The sequence below is a fragment of the Gambusia affinis genome, linkage group LG04, assembly GCF_019740435.1.
Source record: "Gambusia affinis linkage group LG04, SWU_Gaff_1.0, whole genome shotgun sequence".
In the NCBI taxonomy this organism is placed as follows: domain Eukaryota; kingdom Metazoa; phylum Chordata; class Actinopteri; order Cyprinodontiformes; family Poeciliidae; genus Gambusia; species Gambusia affinis.
The window spans coordinates 2,187,569-2,213,666 of NC_057871.1; the positions used below are offsets into that span (position 1 = coordinate 2,187,569).

Below are 26,098 nucleotides of genomic sequence, written 5' to 3' on the forward strand. Positions count from 1 at the left end.
ATATCAAATATGATTGAAAATAAATTTGGCTGTATAATTGAACACCTTGAAATTAGGCCTCTGTCTCTTTAAGAAGCTCCTCCTCTTTCTGAAGCTCCACTTTCAGGAAGTCATCACAACATGGCTTCTCTAATAACCTTTTAATGACATTTGTTTTTACCAGCGTTTCACTGAGAAGTAGCTCCTATAATGAGCTCAGCAGTTGTTTGCTAATTGCTGCTGGCTAGTCTGGAGGAGCTGAGTGGGAGAGGAGCTGGGCATAGACCCAACAAGGCATTTTGCATAGCCGAATGGTTGCCATGGAGATTAAAGGATTTCTCAAACATGAATGAATAAATCAAGGTTTGTTTTTGATGAGAGAAAAATTTTATAACATGATTTAAAGATGAAAAAAGTGCATTTTCCACATTACTGCCCCTTTAAGGTTATGGGTGAGACGATGTTAGTTTGGGTTAAAAGCAGGTAATAAAATGAATGGAAATCAATAAAAAATCCTAATATGGGTAGAAATATAAACGTGTGTGTGCGTGGGTGAGTACGTGTGAGTGAGTGTGTGCGTGAGACTGTGTGTGTGCGTGAGTGCGCGTGGGTGCGTGTGAGTGTGTGCGTGTGTGTGTGTGTAGGTGTGTGTGTGTGTGTAGGTGCGTGTGTGTGTGTGTGTGCGGTCTGGGCCGGCCTGAAGCTCCACCTGGACGTAGAACAAGTGGGAAACCATCAGGGGACACGGACGCCGCTCAGCTCACTACAAAGGGCTGGCGGGGTGAGGCGCACGGACGCCATAACACAGCCAAAGTCCCATTGTTCTGCCCACGTTTCATCTCTCCTCCTTCTCTCCAAATATTTGGAGGAACGCTCTGAATAACATGCTGGTACTGAGAATATTGTGCTGTGTATATTGTTGAAAGGAACTCAGCCAGTCTGAGTTTTTCGCTCTTCAAAGACTCTTGCTTTGTTGTGTTTGGGTTTTGTTTGCTCCCGCATTTGAATTGTGCTCGGTGATTTCGTGGATATCTCATTGTTCCAGGATTTGAGATTGTTGGACGGCGAAGCGCCCACTGGCTCATTTATTTTCGTTGCGTCACGTGACTCATTGTAACTGGAACGCAGTGGGAGAAGCAGACTGCAAAAAGGTGCAAAAACACAAAAAACCAACAAGTAGCTCCTGTTTCCCACTGCTGCAGCTGCTGCTTGTGAGAGAAAGTTTGATTCTCCCTCATCATTAGAGACCCGTATGGGTTCCAGCGGGCTCATTTCCATACCGAGCCAATGGGAAGTTGCTGATTAAAAATACAAGACCGCAGCTTTTGCTTCAGAGTTCAAAAACACAAAGCTGAAAGTGAGGAACTGAAGCATTAATCATGTGATCAGTGGGGGATGAGCATGAATCTCAACGATGCGGGGTTACAGCGTCGCCGTTTGATGGCCCTTTCTGGGGACCCCGGAGCTGATTGGGCCCTCAGGGCGCCCTGCAGCGCTGCCCCGTCGCAGGGGCCTGACTGACAGCGCTAATGAAGTCTGCCATCGCCGGGCAAGGGACCACTCAAGAGAAGGCGCCGAACTTCAATCGTCCGCAGAGTTTGTGTCTCTCAGCGGCGAGGGGGTGAAGAGAGGGGCCCCCTGGGGAGCCGGCGGCCCCCAGCCTGCCTTTGAATGTTCCTCCGATTACCGCATGTCTGCGTTTGTTTTGGGTGGCACACTAAGGCTGCGTTCACACTGCAGCCCTTCTGCCAACTGAAACCGATCCATTCATGACATGTGACCCAAACACTGCAGGCTTTAAGAATACTTTTTTTCTTTCCTTTATTTTATTTTATTGCGTGGCTGCTTACATTTCCAAATATATGCAGCTACCAATATACACTCACCAACCGAGAAACCAGAAACAAAAACATCTGATTTGAGCTGAAAAGTGCCATACAGATAAACTTGACTGATAGATTAAACACAGCCTGAAACCTGCTGGGACGTGGCGGTTTTAGTATTGAAGTGATGGAGGCTCAGAGTCCTGAGAGGATTTTTCCAGACGCTGTCCTCTGAACGCTCTCTTTGACGTCACAGTTACAGCTGTTTTCTGAACAAAGCCCCTCTGATGTGTTCCCATCAAACCCAAAGAAAGACACCAACTCAGGTAACTTCAGCTCCGTCTTTGTAGTTTGCAGGAAAAAGTTGCAGCTCTCCGCCATCTCTTCTTCCCCACGCAAACAAATCCCGTCTCTGCATGACGGAGGGCTGGTGAAGAGCAGCGCGGCCTCGGCGGACCCTTCCCCACTTTGTTCTATTATTCACCATCTCTGGCTTCAGAACTCGCCGGGATCTCCACGGGGTTACGCGCTCCGTCCTGACGGAAACACTCCTGCGCCACTGAGAGCCTGTTTACTCTCTGGCCCTGCGCGTACAAGCAGTCGCTGCACTTTCAAACGCAAATCAAAAACAGAAACCATTTGTAAATCTCATGTTCGCATGGCGTTTTTTGAATCATCTCCAAAAAAAATTCTAAAATAAAAAATGCCAACTTGTTTTTAATTATGACATTTGGACAAATGTCAACCAGCTTACTGTATTGTCTATTTTCAAGCATCTCTCCTCTCACAATGCTCATTTGTTCCCACATAAACAGTTATTTGAAAGATAAAAGCAAACATGTTTATTTTTTTATTTGTCTACTTCTCCGTTGGTCCCCAATGGCTTTTATGAGCTCTTTGGTAATAAGCAGCAGAGAAGGATTTTGCTTGTGCTTTGATGTACTCTTAGATTAAGTGAAGTCTGGAGCGATGTCTACAAAAATACACGACGCTCTTCCTCTCCGCTGGCCCTTCCTCTGCGCTCCCAAACCACCATGAAAAGACACTCTGGATGTTTTGTAGTTGCAGGAGACTCGTATGGACTCCGACGAGAACCTCAGATGAAACGTTCCCCAAAGAAACACAAGCTGGGGAGACTTTTTTTTTTTAGCCTTTCATAAACTTATGTTTCTCCCAGCACCCCTCCTCTCCTTGGAAAATGTCTGTTTTCAGAGTTGCTTTGATATTTTTGGATGTTGATCGGCTTAAAAGAGACTCAGCAACAAGTCAAAACTCAAAGGAAAGAAGTTTGAGTCACAAAGTCGTAAAAGACAGAAAACTTTCTCATTTATGAATATTAAAATCAAATGTGCCGTGATAACCAGAGGCAACAAATGAAAATCAGATGTTTTAAAGGGGATTTATGACCAAACCCTTTAAAATTCTGCTGGTTTTACAAATCAGGACACAGTTCGGTTCAGTTTGGGTTTTATTTGCTTGTTAATGAAAGGTGGCATGAATAATTCAGCATGAATTCAGATTAACTGCAGCTTTGAAAGAACCTGAACTGCTGCTGATTTAAGGAGTGATAAGATGCTGACCTCTGCTGGCCGCATCATGAACTATCACAGAGAAACTGAAGACTGACAAATTATCTGGCTGCATTTATGTAAACATCTAGAAACTAAGACAGTGGTGTCTGAAGTCTGCATGTTTTAGGCTGTCAGCTGTGTATTTGGGACCGAAACTCAACATTTGTTCCATTTTCTGAATCACTGAATCACTGCGCCAAGAACCACTGAAAGCAAAAAGACTTCTGGAGAAGAACTTCCCTCTTCACAAAACGTATAGAAAAATGGAGTTCTGTCAAATTTTAGTGGTTTTTGTAGTCCTCTTTTGTCTTTGAATGAAGACCACGAGTCATTTCTCCTGCTAGCGCTAAGCTAGCTCATTTGTTTTGGTTGTATTTACCCAGAATGCCCTGTGCTGTAGTCCACTTGGTGTTCACATTGCAGTAAACAGCATAGCTCACTTCAACCAAACCCAGCCTGAGGTTTGTAGGTGGGCCAGAGTTTCATTACCCCTTCACACCTCCACAAATGAACCGGACCTTCTAGACAAATGATCTATGACCGGAGTTTGATTGAGTTCAATCTCTAGCCGTCTTAAATCAAACTCCAGTCTGGTTGTCTAGAAAGTCCATTTTGTTTGGGGAGGTGTGAATGCCTGATCGAACTCTGGTTCACTTACAAACTAAGGTTTGGTTTAAGTTTGAATGCATATGTGAACACAAAGCAGACCAGCAACCACTGCAGGAAGTAGACTGTGGCGCAGGGCATTCTGGGTAAATACAACCCAAACAAACGAGCTAGCCTAGCGCTAGCAGGAGAAATGGCTCTTGGTCTTTTGCCAAAAACAAAGGAGAAATCCTCCAAGACCTAAAATCTGACACCACTACCTTTGTGTTCACATTTTGTTTAAAAAAAAATTCTAAGAATTTTGACTTTTTTTCTAAGAATTCTTTTTTTCCTCAGAATTCTTTTTTTCTCAGAATTCTTACTCCAATCTCAAAATTCTGACTTATTTTCCCAGATTAACGTCAAAATTGTTTGTTTTTCCAGTGGCCCTAATCCTCTTCCATACAACCACATTAGAGTGTGACAAAGACTGACAAATCCCAAACACACACACACACACACACACACACACACACACACACCGATACACACACACATCCACCACGACTGCCATCAATTAACACAGCGCAGCTCCAGGGGTGTGAATTATTTATCTCTGAATGATTAATAAGTAATAACAGAAGGGCCCAGGAGACGCAGTCTGGTCAATTAGGGGCGAAGTGAGAAGTGAAGGCGGGCTGGAAGCAGCGATGTGCTGCTGATCTGATCTGTGTCTCATCCGGCCCGTTGCACCGGATCAGCCTCAGCGCCGCGGCCCGGACTGCATCAGCACTGGAGGAGGAGCTCGCTGCAGCAAACGGAAAGGGGCGGGACGGACCACTATCAGCCTCATGCCTTATTTGGAAATGGGACCATTGCACTCCAGAAGTGAAGGGGGCGCTAAATTTCCTATATTATCCAAGGAGGCCGAGCTCTGGGAAAATGGCGGACAGGTTAGTCAGGTTAGTCCACAACAACATAGAAGCACAATTTATGCTGTTAGGGGAAGATTCTTACTTGGCCTCACTAAAAGCTCAACAGTTCAGAGTTTCTCATAAATCCTTTATTGTCACCAAATATCATTTTCGTTGTTCCAGGTAGGGGAAGTCATGCCTCACTGCATTTTACAATGAAGTTAAGTTTTATACTATGGAGTATCAAAGACAAAAAATAGCTACTAAAACAATTGAAATCTGTTTTGCCTTGAATGAACAGTTGGGAACTGAAGCCCCTTAGCTTTTTCCTTTTCTTGAACATGTTTATCTGTATTTGTTTTTTCTTGAGGCAGATCAAATGTTATACAGTGTAAATAAAGTTTTTTAAAAAAGCATTCTCCCTCCTCCCCCTCCCCACACCCAGCAGATTTTTTTTTTATTGAAAAAAAAATATATATATATTGTTGTTATTTTATTTTATTTATTTATTTATTTATTTATTTATTTTATTTCACCCAACAGACTTCTTGTGGCTCTGATGTCAAACAGTGATGTCACTCATCCTGTCTGTGACGTCACTGGTGACTGTACTCACAGATTCCACAGAGAAATTTATTTGCAGTTTGAGCGAAGATGGCAGAAAAAAAATTCTTGTGGACCAAAATAGATGTTTTGCAAAAGAACCATGGGAAGCTGCAAAAAGAAAATGAGCAGCTACAGAAAACCGTGGAAAACCTCAAGATTAAACTGGAGCGTCTGAACAGAACTGACAACAAGCAGCTGGCAAGCAGACAATAAGATTCTAGTAAATTCTAATGAGTACTACAAGAAACAGATAAGGAAACTTCATTTGGATCTGGACGAATCAAGAGAAACGATACAGCAACTAAACTGTGATTATGACGTCATCGTAAGCCTGAATGTGACACTGGAAGAGAAAACTCAGAGAAAACATATAGAGGACACTTTGAGAGAAAAGACAGAAAAACTGGACTGACTAGAAAGGGAAAATCAAGAGTTGAATAAAGAGATTGTTGCTCTAAAGCTAAAACATGAGAGAATAAAATCCAGCGTGGCTCAAAAGACCGATGATGTCCCACAAAGAGAAGAGAGCGTCATCCTGGAAGAAACGCCAAAACCGACGATGATTCAGAGAGTCGGATGAACATTTATTGATACGTATCAGTCGAGGATATTAAGGTGTTGGGTGCCACCCTGGATTTGATGCCATTTTGACATAAGAGTGTCTATATAGTCTTTATTGTTCACTAATTTATGTCACTGAAGCCTGATCCTGATGCTGTGATGTGTTATTTTTAGTATCTGGGTTAAGGTGTAGATTAGGTTTAGACTGAGGTTAGTTTTGTGTTCTGGTATTGTCAGGGTTCGGGGTTGTCGAATGCTCCGTTCACACCAAACGCATCTGGTTCAGTCAAAGTCTAAGTGGAGGCAGGTTGAAGGTCGCTGAGCGTTTGAATCATTTGGAGCGGAAAGCTGTTGCTTTCCGTTGGACGGATGGTGTGTCCATGGTTTATGACATGATGTAACATCTGTCATAAACAAATGTTACATCATTTGTAACATTTATGTTACATTTGAAACAAATGTAACATTGACAGACATGTCAGATAACATGACATGTCATCATGTTTATGACAGATGTTATTTAATCTTTATGACAGATGTTATTTAATCTTTATGACAGATGTGACATCATGTTTATGACAGTGTCATGTCAGTCTTATGCACACCCCGTCAAATAAAACTGTTACCAAAAACATTAAGACCTGTAACAGTCATAGTCATAGTTCTTTAAGGGAAACATTATTGGATACATTTTGATGCAAAAATTATTTCTGTACGGTTAAATATGTAAGAATGGCATCATTTTGTTTGTCAACAAGAATGAAACGTTAAAAAATTGTCAGTTACTAAAGTCACACTGTAACAACAGTTAGAGATTTCCACCATAAGATTACATTGTAAAGACGAAAACCATCAAAAATCTGCATAAAACTTCGATTGTAATCGTGGATAAACCATAAACGATATCAAATAACCAAGATAGATGAAGGAAGTTTAAAGTCTTGTGACTTGTTTAAAAGTCGAATGGCGTTTCTACGTTAAAGTAGGCAGAAGGTGTAAGCTGTAAAAAAAACAAAAGATTTTAGCAGAATTTTGTGGAATATTAAAGAATTTCAATGTATTTCAATGGGGATAAAATTTTCACCAAATTGCAAATTTTTCAAACAATACAATAGTAAAATTTAGCAAAAGATGCAGCAGAAATCTACAGAAGAAGCAGAATATTTTGATATATGAATTAGTAAAATTGGTAAATCTAGCAGAAGTAGTTAAAGACTGAAAACGTAACCAGGATCTTAAAGCAGTAATTCAGTAATTCACCTGTTTTCAGGAGATGCAGGTGAACATCTTCTGCATCTCCAACCCTCACCGGCGTTCAGGAGATTTTGATTTATTACATCTGGAGGACGTTCAGGTTATGTCTTATGGGCAGCCATTAAATGTGATTCTTAATTTAGCAACTTGTTACCTCAAAGTGTAGAGTACCAAAAATTAGTAAAAGTAAAATTACTTCAACATAAATTTACTCAAGAAGAAGTAAAAAGTAACCATCCAAGAAATTACTCAAGTAACAGTAAAAAAAAGTTTTTACTATAAAACGTCTACTCAAGTAGCAACTGATCAAGTGATCAATCATTTAATATTAAAAAATACATAAGCACATGGTCCAAAATATAGTTAAGTGGAAATTTATGTATCTAAGGACTAAAATTATAATAATTCATTGAACAATTAATTAATTGAACAAAACATATCAAAATTAGACAAAATATATTTTTCCAAACCAGCTTCTTTTGATAAAAAACATATACAATTTTAATAAATATTTCAGGTCTGTCTGGTAAATGTTTGGTTAAAATATGTTTGATTTTCATTCAGTGGGTAGAAAATCCAGAAATTTTACTCAGGAAATAGTAACAATATGGGGAAAAGTTTTAATAATTTCGAGAAATTAAATTGATTTAATTAATACATTTTGAGCGCACTACCACTTGTTCACCACTAGATGGAGCTAATCAGCTTTTATTGATCGTTTCATTCTGAGAAAATAAGTTTTCTAAAAACCTCAGCAATGTTTAGATGTGACCAACCTGAAACACATTATTACTTTATATAAATGATTAAAAGGCTCCTTTGATTTTGTGAACATAATGTTTTAACTTTTCTATTTATTTGGCTATTTTGTTGTTTAAATCTTTTTCTAATCTGGGTAAAATTTCCCAGCTCTTTTGACTACATTGACTAAAATTTGTCTCGTCTTTTTTGCCCTCTTAGATGCGTTTGCTTGTATTCTGCAGCGAAATAAAAACCACACAGATGTCAGGAAAATCCAGCAACAATGCTGTGCATCAACTGAAACTGCTGCACTTTTTAATGGCTAACATCAGTTTGAATTGACTTGGAATCTGTCTGTATTGGTGGTTTGATCTTGGCTGTTTTGTAAAGTCCTTTGACATGACATGTAGGGTGCAATCACACACACACACACGCACACACACACACACACGCACACACACACACAATATAAATGCAACAGAAACTCTGGATATTGGAAGCAAAAACAAATAAAGCAATTTGATACTGAAATATTGATACGTCCAATATAAAAACTTTGTACTTTAAAGTTGATTCTCATGTTCTAGTACCAACATTTTCAATACTTCAGTCCTTTCAGATAATGGATCTTATAGACCACATTAGAAAGAGATAAGATTTTTGAAAGCAGAAGTAAAAATGCCACTGTTGCTCAATAAAAATATGTAAATGAGGGAAAGTTTCAAAGATGGCTGCCTTTGTGGCACTTTGCCAAAAGTTTACAGTTTTATTCATCTTGTTATTTTTGCTATTTTCCCTTTTCTTCTATCTTCTGCGATTGCAGTACTTTTTATTTGCAGCACTTTTCTGATTTTTATTGTGTTTGTTTGCAGAACATTTTGACATTTTCTGCATGTTTCCACCCGTACATGTGTTGTGAATTAACCCAACTTAAATAGAAACCATAAAAGATTTTTTTAAATTTAAAAAACTGTAACATGTTGATTAATCTAAACTGATCTGCTTGATTATTTTGCCTCTTGTGATGTCATCAACCCAAACACACTGAGAACAGGATTGGGTTATTTTAGCTCATTTTTGGGTAAAAACTGCATCATGGTGAAAAATCCACATTTCATTAACCAGTTATGTTTTTATTATTGGTGTAATTTGTGTGAAAATCTTGGTTTCATCTTGCAGTCTCTCCTTTAGATATTTGTGTTTCAGTTTGATGCTGATGCAAGAAGGCTTGTTTTATACTAAAGTGCTACTTTCCTAATTAGCTAAAGCACATCTGCCAAGTCATTGCTGAAAAATACTTCCTATAAATCACCTCAATCAGCAGCACTTTAATCTTTCTCCTTCAGCAAGAAATCTAGAAGATAAATCACCTGGAAAGTAGGAAGAAAATGATTTATTAACAGTAAATTTTCTCTTCCTGCCACCTGGCGACTTCAGTGCATCCACTGAATTTCCCCTCCATTGATTCTCGGGGAAAAGTTGAACAAATGTAATTTTAAATCAGCCATGTTGGTCAGTCTGAGGAGAAGGAATCGTTTTGCTACAGGCGGAGTATTGATCACATCCTGCCTCTGATCCCTGCAGCTCCGGGGACTGCTGCTAAAATCCAACAGAAATAATTAAATCCACAATGTCTAACAGGAAGTAAAACCTGGATAATCAAATTAATCCAGAGTATTTCTGACTCTGTGCAGAGGAATGTGCCTATTAAATTGATTCAGGCTTGTTGAACAGAGCAGATCTGATTAACCAGGCTTCATTTCTCATTAAATATTAATGGATGGATTAGATTAGATTTCTCCAGATTTACATTTTGTTCAGAGTTGGGAGTTATTCCTGAGTGTTCGTTTAAAAGTGGGTTTACACTGGTGTGTTTTAAACAAACAATACGGCAAATTTATCCTAAATAATTCTTTCAGACATTAATCTGTTTACCTCATACAACCCAAACAAAATACGAAACTCTGTTCCAATCCAGTTACAGTTGGTGGCTTTACATCATGTTAAAATGTTTTCCCTCATCAGAAACATTCCTGCTTTGATTCTTTCAGGCCTGTTTCACAAATCCTTGATCTCCATGGCAACCATTCAGCTGTTCAAAACGCCGTTAAGAGGGGCTAGGTCCACCAGCTCCTTCAGACTAGCCAGCAGCAATTAGCAAACAGCTGGTGGAACTGAGCTCATGATAGGAGCTTCTTCTCAGAGCAACGCTGGTAAAAATGTTGTGAAAGGGTTAATAGAGGAGCTTCCTGAAGGCGGAGCTTCAGAAAGAGCAGGAGTTTTTAAAGAGACAGTGACCCAATTTCAAAGCGTTAAATAGGAAGTCAAATTTCTGTATATAATTTATACATATAGTATTTTTATAACTCAAGGTAACATTGCTATTTGACTATGTGCCTGGAAAATACATAAAACTAACCCTTTAACATTTTTCAGTACACAAAAAATGACTGAACAATCCCAAACTATACATGTGATCACATTAATGTTTTTTATTGATATTAATTTATCAGATGCAATCAATGGGGAGCCTTTACGTGTTTCTGCCCTGGGTCACGTTGTTTTCTTACCCCCCCTGCTGCTGTGCTGCTTCGTCAAACAATGCTGAGTTTTCAGCCCACGGGACGTGACGTGAATGCAGCGGGAGCTCGGATCGCCCCGGGCTGGGCTGGGCCTGGCTGCTCCACCCGGACACACTCCGAACCCCGCAGAAAAGAAGCGGAGTTCGGCTGCGGAGCCGCGGATGTTGACGGGAGGAAGTGCTGCGGAGCTCCGACCTCACCCGGGATCCACACCAGCAGCTGGCGGCTTACAGTGAACCGGTGGCGGGCTTGTTGTTGACCATCCGTCGGAATGTTCCGGAGCTGAAGCTGCTGATGAAGATGGCTTCGGTTCGGATGGCCGCTGAAGTTGGAACGGGACTTTGGAGAAGTCTGCAGCGTTTTCGGGGCGGTTTCGCAGCTTTGCGTCCGGTTTCAGTTCTTCACAAGGTAAAAACATCCAGCGCAGGTTTAATATGTTCTGAAGTAACGTGAAGCGGGTTTGTTGTTCGGATGTTTCCTGGTTTCCTGCTCTAAACTGGGATGTTATGAGATAAACTATTCATACTCCTTTAATGTTTTTTTATTATTATTTTTTTAGATTTTGTCCCATTACAACAATAAACATCGATGTATTTTAATTACCTTGGATGCAATCTACACAGTATCGCAGTAATAGGGAAAACACAAAAACGATCTGAAAAGTGTGGTGTGCACCTTTTTCAACCCCAAGAGCATTCTTAGAAAATAGCAGCTGCTTTTAAATTACAAACATGCAAAACTTTGTTAATGTTTCACAAATGTCAAAGAAACACTGGCGCTGGCGCTTCGATCTCAGCTGGCTTCTTATTTTGAAGGATTACAGAGACTTTATAATTCATTTTATTTGTTGTTTCTGTTGTTTTGTTAATTTATTTTAGATATTTAAAATGTCTTCCAGTTCCAGTGTTAAATGTTCATTAGAGTTTAAAGTTTATGGATCTTTGAAAATGTGTTTTTGCATTATTATGGCAAGAAAACGGACTCAAATTAACAACATCATATTTTATCGCAGTAACTTCTGGGACAATTTATCATCCAGCTAAATTTGCTATAACAACATTTCTCTGCTTTAGGTGTCACTGAACCCAAAAATCTTCATTTTTATCATATTTTCTGTCTGTGTCGCATCATTAAGTAAACAGTTTCATTCATCACGTTCATCTCCAGCTCTCAATGAAGCGTAGCGAATGACTTTCTGCACCGAACCTTTCATTGCTGCTGCATACATTACCGTCTCAGCACCAAACTGAATGTAGATTTATTTCACCGCTGTTCAGTTTTAATATGTTTTTCTGGGAACTGCAGCAGTCAGCTGAGCTGCAGGATCCTGAAAGCTGCACCACTGAGATAAATGTAATATAGTTTGTCTGTTGAGAGATATTTATATCAGGCCTGCAGGACTGACAGTCAGGCAGTCATTATGACTCACCGCCTCATGCAACAATGACTAAGATGAGCTCTGCGCTCAGATCGCTTCTTACACTAAACTGGAAGTGCTCTCAACCTGGGAGGCTGGATAAGAATTTATCTGCTGAAGCCTGCAGATTTTCCTGATCGCAGATGGATTGAATTATTATTCTAATCAGAAGGGAGGCTGCGTTAACCAGCAGGTTGCTGGAAAAACCGTTTGCTAGACCAAGAGTCGTGCTGAGCGATCAGAGTCCACAGAACACGAGAACGAGTTTCACGACACGATTAAAGGCGAGCTGCACAGATCTAACATCAGCCGACCTGGGAGCTGATCACTGAGAGATAGAGGAAGGGTCAGAGGTCACTGGAGGGATGGAGACTTTATGAATCCCTGGTTCAAGCTAGAAGAGATTTTCAAACCTTAGATGCAGCGATCTCTCCTGAAGTTTGGTTGATTCAGATAATTTTTCCTGGAGACGATAAAGCAAAAAGAAGAGACAAAATGTGAAGGCATAATGTAATTCTGCCAATAAATGCACCAAAGTTCACCTTCTGAAACATTTGATCTTATTAAGCTACAAAGAAGTATGAAAAACTAGATTTTTCAGTATTTGACATGCCAAAGTTCAGTATCGTCCCAGTTCTGATCTCTGACTGCTAGATTGGTGCATTTCTAGTTTAAAGTTGTGCAAACTTGTGTAACCAGGTGCTGCTCCCTTTGTAATTTGTATAGTTTTCCACAAACAGACGAATTTGTTTTGCTGTTGAATTATAAATGTCACATTAAAGATTTATCACAGTTACATTTTTTTTCTTCATGCTTTAAAAGCTTAACTTTTAAAGCACAAGTAATTTTATACCTTTGCCTTTTCATGTTTCTGAACTCCTGATTGCACACGTGTTTATAAAAAATCAACTGGCACACAAGTACAGTATAAAAAATCTTCACATTTTAGCACAATGACGTTAAATTTGTGACATGTGAGCATTTTCATGATTTGTCTCCATATTTCAACAAATTTTTACATAATATTAAGAAAACATAAAAACCATTTCAGTGTTTCCATTACAATTATGTGCAAAACGTTGTTGATATTCCACTAATGTGGCTAATCTTGCTAATGTTGCTAAAGTTGCTAATCTTGCTAATGTTTCACAGTTGCACCGTTTCCATTGAGTAAAAACCCAAATAAATTCACACATGAATAAGTTTGTTTATGCCAAAAGTAATTTAAAAATAATGCTGTGATGTCATCCTCCTACCACTTCCTGTCGTCTTCTTCTTCGTGGTTTTTGCCAGTAGTAACATCCTGTTCTTGATCATGTGACTCGTATGTTGTGAAAAAATGTTTCCATTGTAGTTTTATAAAATATCCTAATTTTGATGTAAATTGCCATGTTTGCATTAAGCTACGATAATTTATTTTCGTAATTCCTGCGCAATTTTCTGGTGAATCAAAGCGCAAATTTCTGCATCCATGGTGCAAAATGTAGCATTGTAGCAGATCCTTCCCCAGCACCTGATAGATTACCTTCACTACTCCCAACAAACTCAATAAGTATTTACATCCCTGCTGATATTTTTGGTCTTTTCACTTCCAGTCTGTTGTTTTTTATGCACATGTTCACATGCAGATCTTGTATTTTATTTTTCTTTTAAATTACCTTACTTGCACAGTTCTTTTTAATCTGAGTTGTAACAGTTGTAAAAACTGTATCATCTCTTGTTCTTATTTTTCAGTTTTTATATTTTTTAACTTTTTGCTGGAAAGCCTGAATTTCCCCTGTTTCATTTCTGTTCTATTTAAGAGCAGAAAATGGAAGAGATGCAACCGAGGGACAAATTTGTGAGGAGGCTTTCACTGGCTGCTGACAAGAAATGTCGCAGTTGGCGATTTTAAAAAATATGTTTCTTTGCCAGTTGACCTTCAGCCATAGGAGACAGTCTGGGTCAGCAGATTTCTGTTCGTTCGCCAGAGAAATGTTCTGAATCACTGAGGCTGTTGGTGACGACAAAGAAGTTATTTGGTAATTTGTTCAAATGATGAAGTTAAATTTTGACTTCCATCTCTGTCCGGACTTTGTTCTCCAGGCTTTCTGAGGAAGTCCTGATGCTGTTTAACTGATGGATTATAGATTGGTGAATAGAAAGTTTTAAAGTTTGACTCTAGCTGTTGAGGTTTGTGGCACACCCAGAGTTTCCTTTGTGGCTGTTTGATAATAATTGCCAGTTGAAACCTGGTGGGCTGAAGTCAGAACCAGGATTATGATGGGATGTTTCACTGACACTGGCTGCTTTCATAATTTCACAAATATAATTTTCAGCTGTTGTTTAGATCTGGATTTACAGCACCTGGCTTCTTGTGGTGCAGAATTGTGATGCGTGCCGGATAAAATCAACATAATCATTCGGACTGCAGACGCGTTGACATTGATCAGATGTGATTTAGTTCCACATGTATAAGAGGCACAAACCCCATCATGTGTGGGGTGAGAAAATTGGATTTGGGTCCCTGTGGACACAGCTCTACGATGTTTACACACCTCAGACTCTGGTAGCTCAGCTTGATTTGGGACCAAAGTTGCAGGATTTGTTACATTTTCAGCTGCTGTGATTCTCTTTCACAATTTGAGAAACCTGTTCTCCTCCTTGCCTGTGGGGGCGCTGCACCAAGATCCACTGAAGGAAATAACATAAAAACCTGAGACACTGAGCGCAACTTCCTTCTTTACAAAATGTAAACAAAAATGAAGTGACATCAAGTTTTAGTGATTGTGAGATTTCTTTCTTGTTTTGGTAAAAGATTCATCCGGCTAGCGCCAGGCTAGCACCATTGTTTTTGTTGTATTTACCCAGAATGCCCTGGGCTGCAATCCACTACCTGCTTTTGGAGCAGTCTCCAGTCTGCCTGACGTTCACATACGCATTCAAACCGAACCAGAGTTCACTTCAACTGAACTGAAATATAGGTTCAGAGGCGAGCAAGAGTTCAGTTAGCATTCACACCACCACAAACAAACCGGATTTTCTAGTGTTACATCCCCAGGGCAGTCTAGGGGTCTTGGGAGGGGAGCTGTAACAATAGATAAACCCAGGAAAAAATGAGGAGACAAAACCAGGAGGGTAAGGTTAAAGATTTATTGTTTAAGGAGGATGGGAAGACATCTCAAAGGTGAAAGAAAGAGACCCTAAAAGGAAAAAAGAGGGAGAATGGCAACAAAACCAGGGTTTCCAGCAGAAAAATCCTCCAACACAGGCATCACAAAGCTGCAGCACACATGCTGCCCAATTGGCCAAGAGGCCCTGAAAAGCTGCAGCACACATGCTGCCCAATTGGCCAAGAGGCCCTGAACCTCAGTTTCCCAGCCAGCCTTATACTCTGCTGATCAGGAGGCAGAGTGAAACCAGCTGGGCCTGTTTAACCCGCCGGAGCTCAGCAGCAACCTAATTGTGTTACATGCAGCCTCCACTGCATGTAACACTAGTCAAACAGGCTGGAGTTTGATTAAAGCATCCTTTAACACAAACTGGAATAACGTGAACTGGAGTTGGATCGGAGCGGACTGGAGTTGGATCGGAGCGGACTGGAGTTGGATCGGAGCGGACTGGAGTTGGATCGGAGCGGACTGGAGTTGGATCGGAGCGGACTGGAGTTGGATCGGAGCGGACTGGAGTTGGATCGGAGCGGACTGGAGTTGGATCGGAGCGGACTGGAGTTGGATCGGAGCGGACTGGAGTTGGATCGGAGCGGACTGGAGTTGGATCGGAGCGGACTGGAGTTGGATCGGAGCGGACTGGAGTTGGATCGGAGCGGACTGGACGGGGCTGGTGTGATCGATGCAGCTTTAGTTCTCGGTTCTCCTGCCTTGTGACTCTATCGCTCTCCATCCTGCAGCCACATTCTGCACGCTGCATCCTGCTCTGATCGTTTTAATAACTGAATTGGGTCATTAAATTGGAAAGAAAAGAAGAAAAAATGACCAAAAGCAAATAACTTTCATTACGGAGCGATAATGGCTGTTCTCAATCACATCCCTGACAGGAGCTAAGTTGGTTTGTCCTCCTGGCAGATTTCTGCTTCACTCCAGTCTTCAGTCTGTCTCTGCTTGTGGGAGTTCACAGGCTGTTATTAGGCTGCAGTCGAGCCGCTGTTTTCTCGCTGTGACGGTACGAAGCCTGTGGCTCCAAGTGGGAACAGATTCCTTCAGGATGTCTCCAAGCAGCCGACCACAACACAGCTGTGACACTGCAAAGAAAGTATTTATGTTGTAGCTTCTAGTGCCAATATCTTGGTTCACTTGAAACACAAGACTAACTTAATGTAATTGATTAGTTTCTTGTTTTAAATATCTGAAATACAGCTAAACTGGTGTTGTGACTTTTCCTGTTTAATTTACAGTTTCCTCTCCACAGCATTGGTTTTTATTTTTAAGCAGTTATGAGGCACAGCGGTGAAACATTAAACCGCTGCTGCGCCATAATAATCTCAAAACAACAATATTATTGTTTATCGCAATAATTTCTGGGACAATTAATCATCCAGCTAAATTAGTTTTCCTGGCAGGTCTCTGCCTACAACCCCCAGAATGGAATCAGGAATTATTGACTTAAAACAATCCCTCATTTCTTTCTGAAATAGGAGCAAGTTAGTTTTGTCTTATTTTAAGTGTACTAAGATATTTTCAGTAGAAACTATCAAAGATTCTTGGTGAGACTTTGTGTTTTTGCAGTGAAAACGACTTCCACTGTGGTAGGAAGTCGTGTCCTGCCTGTGGAGGGAGATTATCTCTGTGCTCCGCCCCTCTCCTCTTCTCCTGGTGGTGTTGCATACAGATGACTGGCTGTTGTAAATGTGCCATCAGCGGATTGCTGCGTGAAGCAGCAGCTGGGAGAAATCATTTTATAATGAGGGGCAGATGTTGCTCCGCCATGTTTGTGGAAGTCGGTCACCTGGCGTTGGTTTCCCTGTTCGGCTGTTTGCATGTTTCTGATGACTGGGTTTGTTCAGGCTCTGCGGTCAGGAAGCCGGAGTGTGTTTGAATTAGGAGTGTCGTGCAATTCAGGGGTGTGTCTTACTGTAAGAAAACCACCTGAAGAAAAACTTTGTTCTGTGTGGAAAGCATTTGTTTTCCTGACAGGTCTCTGCCTGCAACCCCCAGGATGCTGTGCAGTTCTGGATCAGAGCTCAGTGAAATTATTCAATATCAGATGTATTGTCTGCACATACTGTTATTGATTTTGTTGAATCGATCAGAAATTATTGACTTAAAACAAGGTCTTATTTTAAGCCAATAATTCCTTAAAATAAGGAATTGCTTATTTTAACTTGCTCCTATTTCTTTCTGAAATAGGAGCAAGTTAGTTTTGTCTTATTTTAAGTGTACTAAGATATTTTCAGTAGAAACTATCAAAGATTCTTGGTGAGATTTTGTGTTTTTGCAGTGCACTGTGGTGTCATGCAATGCAGGGGTGTGTCTCAATGGAAGATAACCGCCTGAAGAAAAACTTTGTTCTGTGTGGAAAGATACAGAAAATGTCTCAAGCTGTGGCTCCGCCCACCGAGTGCCGCACAGGTGAAGGAAGGTAAAGCAGCAACTGAGCAATTAATATTTAAAAATAAAGAGCAGCTCACCAAACAGGTTTAATATGACGAATCTGGAACAGTTTTAGTTAAGATGAACAATATAGAGGCATCATTTTTAGACATTGGAAAATTTGGACCGATTATTCTATCATTTAATCAGTTAATCGGATAAAAGATACCAACCTAGATGACTAGTTATCTAGGTAAATAGATAAGCAATTAGCTATCTGACTAGTTATTTATCTAGCAAGATAACTAACACATCTAATTAACTAGTCAAATAACTAACTGGTTTCTAGCTTGTTTGAAAGCTACATGCTTATCTATCTACCTAGATAACTAGTCATCTAGGTTGCTATCTTTTATCTGATTAAATGATAGAATTATTGGTCCAAATTTTCCAGTGTTAAAAATTGAAAAAATAGTAAATAGAGAGCTGCCTAGCTAGTTATCTAACAATGTGGATATATATATTTTTTCCATTTACTTCAAGTGCAGCAGAGCCATCTCCTTTCCAAACTTAATGACAAATGTTTCAGATAATTTGGGATTCCTGTATAGACCAAGTTTTTAAATCAGCCCACACACAGAGCAATCTTTACCTGTTCACACTTTTGCCTGAGCAGATTTATTAACCTGAGGAAATGGATTTCCCCAGCTTGTGTTTTCATTCCCACATCTGACCCTAGCTGGCCTCCGTAGTTATTGGCCCAGCAAATGGGACCAAACAAGTCACCAGGCCTGGAACACCAGTAAGCTTTAGCATTCAGAAACACAACTCCTCTTAAAGGAGCGATACTGCTAACATTTTTAAACGTCCTGCTCCACAAGGTCTTCTGTTGTTGCTACATTTCAGTGGCAACCCAGAAGAACCTGTGATTAGAGCGCAGCGCGTCGGAACCGGCAGTAATGGAAGAAAACCAGAAGCATAGGCATGGAAGTGTGCTGCTATTCATCACCTGGCTCTCAGGATTATCTGTCACAACAGCCACCGTCTGTAGATTTACAATGTGCTTGGTGATGTGTGCACAGAGCCTGGAGGCAGGCAGGCTTTGAATTAACTCTGAATCATAATAAATCACAAACACAAAGTGTTTCACATTAAAGAAGTCAAAGAGCCTCACAGACCTTTGATGATTAGTTTCAGATCTGAGGTTTTCTTGTTAACAGAAAACCAAGAATCTCAGACAGAAGCGTGTTTTCTAGTGTTTCTGCAATCTCTGATTGCATGAAATCTGCACACTGGGGTGGGAGGATAAGGGTTTGTTATTCTGGGAGACAAATTGTAATGTCTAATATCTCTGTCTGCATTAATGGACAGCAGGATCATTTGTTTCTACAGTAGTCTCTTTCTCTGTCCTTTCTCACTGCACTGACTCAAACAATCCAAAGCCTTTGAGCAACCTATTCCCCTCCTCGCCTGTGGGGGCGCTGCACCAAGAACCACTGAAGGAAATGACACAAAAACCAATGAATAAGAAACAGAGCACAACTTCCTTCTTCACCAAATGTAAACAACGATGGAGTAGTATCAGATTTTACCAGTTTTAGGATTTAACTTTTATCTTTGGTAAAACATCTCGAGCCATTTCTTTCGCTAGCGCTAGGCTAGCATGTTTGCTTTGGTTGTATTTACCCAGAATGCCCTGCAGTATACGCTGCAGGGGTCTCAAACTCCAGTCCTGGAGAGTCGCTGTCCTGCAACTTTTAGATGTGCCTCTGTTGCACCTGAACAGAATAATCAGGTAATCAGGTCATTCAGGCTCTGGAGAACTGATGCACACCAGGAGGAGGTAATTAATCCGTTTCATTCCAGTGTTTTGTACCGGAGGCTAATCTAAAACCTGCAGGGCAGCGACTGGAGGACTGGAGTTTGACACCTCTGCGTTTACTTCCTCCTTTTCAGCGGTCTGCTCGATGTTCACATATTCATTCAAACCACACCAGAGTTCATTTCAACCGAACCCAGACCGAAGTTTGTAGGCAGAGCTACAATCCACATTTAGAAAATAGATAAGGAATAAACAACAATATTTATCATTTTTAATCTGTTATTCAACTTATTCAGCCATCAGATTGGAGCAAAGAGCTTCAGGTAACTGATCATTCGTGGAACTTCTTTAGAAATGTGGATGCTAGCATTAGCATTTTGGTGCTACTGTTATTTCAGAGTAGAGTAGCTTTGCTAACAGGCTAACTCCTTTTAGCATAACTTGAACACAACAGTCTTTTCCAGTGTCACACCAGATCGCTTTTTGAAGCAGAAATGAACGTCCAGAGGGCCAAGAGTAGCAGCTTTGTCATCCAAAGCTGTCAGCACACCTGTGCATCATATTTACAGTCATACTAGAAACGCAGAAATAGAAAGGTTCCTGTTCCAGACCTCTGTGTGTAAAAAAAGAAAAAGATTGATTAATTATGTTTCAAATTTACACAATTAATAAAAAATTTTAAAACTTACATTTTAACTCCTGACTGTTGTTTTCTGGTTCAAGATGTTCTTAAACCAAAGCTTCTCTCTCTTTCTCACTCTCTCTCTCACACACACACACACACACACACTCCATCTCCTCACCAGTGGAGTGGAAAGGGCAGCGTTCCCTGCCTCTCTCAGTCCCTTTGCTCCACAGACGGCTCCTTTGGTTGTCTTTAATGATGTATTGATTGAGCAGAGAGAGAGCCAGGCTATCAGGTGAAGAACAAGATCCAGAGGAACTATATTAGTGTTGAATTCATGTAGTTTTTAAAATAATTTAAGGCGTAATATCATGATTGTTATCTAAAATGATGGTAGTTTAACAGTGTTTAAATATTGTGGTAGTTTGTTGACATAAATTCATGCGTTTGGGGTAGATCCAGATGTTTGAGTCGGGTCAAACAGAGAGCAGAAGTGGATGGATCTGAGCTGACAGGGCAACGCTGAGTGAATATCAAGCGCAGGATGAAGAGGCTACAGTCTCTGTCTGCGTGCTCCTTATCGACGCTCTGATCATTATCAGCAGCGTAGGAAACTCCTGAGGGTCCGCTCTCACTGAGCCACAGTCTGGCATCCATCAGAACCCACAGAGGACCTGAAATTAATCAACGGGAAGGTGATGAGTCAGTCAGACAGTCTGCACCAACACCTGGTCCGATTCCTGGGGCAGGAGAACCAGAATCTGGAGCTGAATATCAGAGTTCCCAGGAGGGAGACGCTGAGGGAGAACTGGCAGAAGCAGCTTGCTGCTGCTGACCTTCTGTTTACTCTTCATCGGTTTAGCAAAGGAAGGCTGTTTGGTTACAACAAGAACAAACTTCATTAAAGGGGCAGCATCATAAAAAATCAACTTTAATGAGCTTTAGATAATACGTATTATCTATCACAATCACGCTATAGAAAACACTCCTGCAATGTTGCCTTGTTCTCCTTTAATCTCCATGGCAACTGTTCAGCCGAGCAAAACGCCCGGGTGGACTTGGCCCCGCCTTCGACTCGCAGCTCCTCCCCACTCAGCATCTTCAGACTAGCCAGAAGAGATTAGCGAACACCTGGTGGAACTGCACATCTCAGAGCAACGCTGGTAAAAACGTGTTAAAGGGTTAATAGAGCAGCCATGTTGGGATGACTTCCTGAAGGCGGAGCTTCAGAAAGAGCAGGAGCTTTAAAGAGACAGAAACCCAATTGTGTTAAATTAGGAAGTAAAGTTTCTTTTAAGACATATTTGATACATATAATATTTTTATAACAACTGAAGGTAACACAGTTACTTCATTGCGCTATAAAATTAAACCATGTGCCTGGAAAACATGCAATATGGCTGTCCCTTTAACATTCCCATTTCTTTCTGTTTAGGTTCATCCCAGACATCCGTCACTGAGAAACTGTCCAGCTTTCTTCTCCAGTACTCCCTCTGGTGGTAAATATGTCTCACTGCATTCACATGATTATTATTACAGTGGCTTGCTAGCTGCCATGATCCAACCACAAACTGCAGAGTGTTTCATCGGGATCTGCATGAAGCAGCTAAAGACTTTGTTATACCGACAGGCTTTAACTAGGCTGCTACTTTTCATCTCAGTTTTTATATTCATGGATGAAGAGCAGAGAGAGAAGAAGGAAGTTCAAACATCTCTTCCATCCATCATGATGGGCAAGGATTATGCAGTTTCACACCTCTTTGTCTTAATATTTAACATAAATTAACAGAAGAATGCACTGAAGGTGAAACATGAGACGGTTCACTGCAGTTTGTGGATTTATATTTTTTCTGTTTTTAGCTCCTGATGTGAGTTTAAGCATTATTTCCTCTCTCTCTGCTGCAGACGTGTCTCTGAAGCACAAACATGGCCGCCTGGTTCTGGAGGTGCCGTTGCCGTCCAGGAACGAGAAGTGCCTGTTCTTCCTGCAGCCCATGCTGATGACAGTGGGAGACCTGATTGCCGATCTGCAGAGAGAGGACTCCGGAGCCGCGGCCTCCATTCTCTCTGCAGGTGAGACGAGGTCCGAGGCCCGCCCGGCGTCGTTGGCCAGCCCGGCGTCGTTGGCCCGCCCGGCGTCGGCCCAACCCGCCCGGCCTCGGCCCGGACTGTCACACTGGGTTCAGATCAGCAACAGCACAGACCAGTTGGACAGGAGCAGTTTTTGGCAGGGCAATAAATCAATAACATTTATTGACGTATTATCCATCACAATAAATAATTTCACTGAACTGTGATCCAGAATCGCACAGCATTCTGGGAGATGTAGGCAGAGGAAAAGCCGCTCAACCTCTCACTGCTAGCTAAGCTACATTGGTGGAATCAACTAACTCACTCACTCTTTGGTTACCTAGCAACTCACTCACTCTTCCGTTGCCTAGCAACAACCTGCTGGGTAACTGGCACACCAGCAGTTTAACGTTTCATTAAACTGCTTAAAAATACAAACCAACGTTGATAAAACTTGGATAAAACAAGAAATATCAGTTTCATTGTATTTCAGACATTAAAGACAAAAAATAATCAATAATTATTGATATCGACTGATATGAAGTGTTTATGATCTGATATTATTTCTTTAAAACAAACTCCTTCATTTTTCTGAAAAGTTACTTTTAAGTTTTTTAAAGTGCACAAAATCTAGAAATTAGTCTAAAAATACTTGGTAAGATTTTGTGTTTTTGCATTGTTTAATCTGCTGTTACTGATTGAAGTAACAATATTTTGCCGCTCAGCAGTCAGTTCACAAAGTTGATCTTTTTTTTTTGCGTTTTATTTAATTTCAGCGGCTCGGTTTTTGTGTTTTAAGCGTTTAAATCTCAGCCGTTGCTCTTCCAGACGGGCAGCGTGTTGCCAACACGACGCTGTTGGACACCCTGCTGGAGACGGACTTCCAGCTCGTCGTCAACAATCAAGTTTTCACAGTCAGCGCACCTGAGAAAGGTAACAACACTACATGTTTAGTTTTGCCTAGTAATCATTTGCTTTCAAGGCAAACTAAGTTTTCTATGTTAATAAATTTATTTAATTAGAATTATGGCAACAGTTGGAACAAAAAATTTGATATCTAAAATTTACTTTAGGACTAGTCATAATTTAATTGTTGATATTTGAAATATTTGTTTCAGACAAAGTGAATTTAAACCTTTGTGCAACTTAAAAGTAAATTGATGTAATTAATATAATTAATATAATTTATACACGTCAGATTAGAGATTTATTAACTAAATAATTAGTTAATAACTAACTTATACGTCTAGTCATGAGCCAATGCCAGATATCTGGAAGACGAGGGTGGTCAAACTGATTTTATGTTAAAACGGCCTGCCATACATGTGACTCCATGTTGTAAATCGTTCCTGGTGGTTGCAGTGATCACCTCCAGAGAGCATGCCAGAGACATGGAGGACATGAAGCACGTGGTGCATCTCCTGCACGCAGCGCTGCACCTGCCTGAACACCACCTGCTGCAGGAGCGCCATCTGCTGGAGAGGATGGACAACATCAAACAGGAGCTGTCGCCTCTGGAGCAGGTAGCACAAACACCTGAGCGCTGGGTGGGCTGGTGAGACGGGGCTCCTGGTGTCTACGAAAAGCATCAGCATCACTCTGAAAACAGTCACTAAAACTCTGCTGGGCATAAAAAGAAGAAATACATTTTCTTCTCTTCCAATATCTGAGTTTGAGTATCGGCAGACATCGATCCGATGCAGAAAAACATGGCTGACTTGACTTACAATGTTTCTTTTTTTTTTTTTTTACGCAGGCAAATATTCTGAATCACAAATTTATTTAATAACTCTGCACCAATACAGGACACTTAATACACAAATAGCTTCACAAACTTGGTCAAACGTATAAAAACAACTTTAATTTGTTCCGTCAGTCAGCATAATTATAACTGCCTATTTAAAGTAAATAATAAAGAAACTGAAACTGACAAAAACAACAGGTTGACCTACATGTAAAAATAAACCTTCTTAATTATTGATTAGTTTTTAAATATCTGAGTTTTTGCTAGACTTCTGTCCAAACCTTTCCTGTTTTATCCAGTTTTCTCTCTGCCACGCTGTTTTTTATTTCTAAGCAGTTATGAGGCGCGACGGAAAAACCTTAAACTGCTGCTGCGCCCACCAGGTTGTTGCTAGGCAACCAAAGTCTGAGAAAATAGGTAATCTCATAACTAGTAGCATTTTAATTATGGATCGGGAGCATTATCACCAATAAATACCTGATTTAGAATATTTTTCAGTATTGGAACTGATGCAGATATTATCGGATCGGTTCATTTCTCATAAAAATAGATTAAAATACTCCTAATTTAATTTCCATAACAGCACAGGCCGGGTTTGTGAGCCGCCTGGAGGTAATTGATTTGAATTTTCCGTTGTTTCTTGCAGACGAAGGCCGCACTGAGCCGCACGGCGGAGTTTCACACCTCCAGGACTCTCTGGACCGGCATGGCGCTGCTGTCTGTGCAGGGCGGCGCCCTGGGATGGCTCACCTGGTGGGTGTATTCATGGGACGTCATGGAGCCCGTCACATACTTCATCACCTACGCCACCAGCATGGGCGCCTTCGCCTACTACATCCTCAGCAAGCAGGCAAGACTCACAGATTTGACACTTCAGGAGTTTAATGTTTGTGTCTGGAAATAAAATGGATTTATTTCCTGCTGAGCTTGAGAAGCTCAGCAGGAAAACTAATAATTATTTCTGTAATGTTGCCCAACAATTAGTTTTAATCAGAGGTGGGTAAACCTCTGCTAATTTTTCATTTAGTGCTTTAGTGTTTTTGCTAACTTGCTAATGTTTAGTGTACTTCGCTTCCCCCTAAATTAATTTGTCCAGATGTTTTAAACTACTAATTTATTTGGTTGTTTATGCAGCTAGCTAGAAGTAGCTCTCGGTATATAGTCATGTTCTTATTTTGAAGGGGGGATTCTGTACCCAGAATGCATCGCTGTAGATCATAGTCGTACAATAAACAGTTTTTTAAGAGCTGCACATGTTGTCTAATCATGAATTTCATCCTGTTGAGATCAAATTCTTGTTCTTTTGTCTTTGCTATGTTGAATCGTTCCTAAGAAGGATCAATTCAGGTTTTCCAAACATTTTGTGTGATTTTATGCTACAACAACTTCCTGCATAAACTTACTAAAAACTGATTTTCCTTAGTGTTTTTATTGAATTTTCAGTGATTATGTTTGTAATCTAGTAAAAAGTTTCTTTTCTGTGGAATATTTCTCCAGAATTGAGCCGGTCTGAACTGAATCATGAATCTGTTTTTTATCTCCGTCAGGATTACGTGTATCCAGACGTTCAGGACAGACAGTTTCTACGTTACTTTTATAAAGGCGCCAAGAAGAAGCAGTTCAACGTGGAAAAATACAACAAACTGAAAGATGAACTCGAACAGGTGACTCAGTTATGATACTCAAGACTAATTATTTCTGAATTGAAGAGCCACAGTCAGTTAAATGCTGCGATATGCTTTCAGGTGGAAGAGGACCTGAGACGTCTGAAATATCCAAACCAGCTTCAGCTCCCGCTGGAACAGATCCGGGCGAAGCCGTGAGAGACGCCGGGCTGGAGGGACTGAGACCCAGAGACAAATGTTTGTTTTATGCTGATGATGCCATATTTTTACCTTTAATCTATAAATCTGCATATTGTACCCCCAACAAATTCATAAACATCAATTATTAAAGTTTGCATTTCAAACTTTTTCCTTGTCTGTCAGGTTTTGTATTTTTATGTCCTTGTTAGCAGCATTTTTAATAAATACTCAGACTTCCTCTTTTTTTTATAAATTATTTTTCACTAGAGTTTTCATAAAATTAATTCTTCATTCTTCTAATATTCCAACTTTATTTTAACCTTATTCTCTGATTATTACAACTTTATTCTCATTTTATTGAGACTTTATGCTGGCAATAACATTATATTATTATTATGACTTTATTGCTTTATGACCTTTTTCTGTCAATATAACTTTATTCTTGAGATGATTTTTATTTCTTAGCCTGTT

General features: G+C 40.4%; 1 protein-coding gene across 1 annotated transcript; it reads left to right on the forward strand.

The window, feature by feature from the left end:
• The first annotated feature begins 10,639 nt into the window (after nt 1–10,639).
• Nucleotides 10,640–25,795, forward strand: LOC122829093 (calcium uniporter regulatory subunit MCUb, mitochondrial-like). The gene is made up of 8 exons (XM_044113339.1): nt 10,640–11,024; nt 21,444–21,507; nt 21,914–22,081; nt 22,907–23,011; nt 23,441–23,601; nt 24,469–24,672; nt 25,370–25,486; nt 25,568–25,795. Exons 1-8 carry the CDS (start codon nt 10,911–10,913, stop codon nt 25,643–25,645), a joined length of 1,011 nt encoding a protein of 336 aa, XP_043969274.1. The 5' UTR covers nt 10,640–10,910; the 3' UTR covers nt 25,646–25,795.
• Nucleotides 25,796–26,098: the final 303 nt, after the last annotated feature.

Excerpts from the sequence above, each read along its gene's own strand:
- LOC122829093 (XM_044113339.1), top strand. The coding sequence starts at position 10,911 with ATGAAGATGGCTTCGGTTCGGATGGCCGCTGAAGTTGGAACGGGACTT. Across the intron at positions 11,025-21,443 it reads CGGTTTCAGTTCTTCACAAG|GTTCATCCCAGACATCCGTC; the intron begins GTAAAAACATCC and ends CTTTCTGTTTAG. Across the intron at positions 23,012-23,440 it reads AGTCAGCGCACCTGAGAAAG|TGATCACCTCCAGAGAGCAT; the intron begins GTAACAACACTA and ends TGGTGGTTGCAG.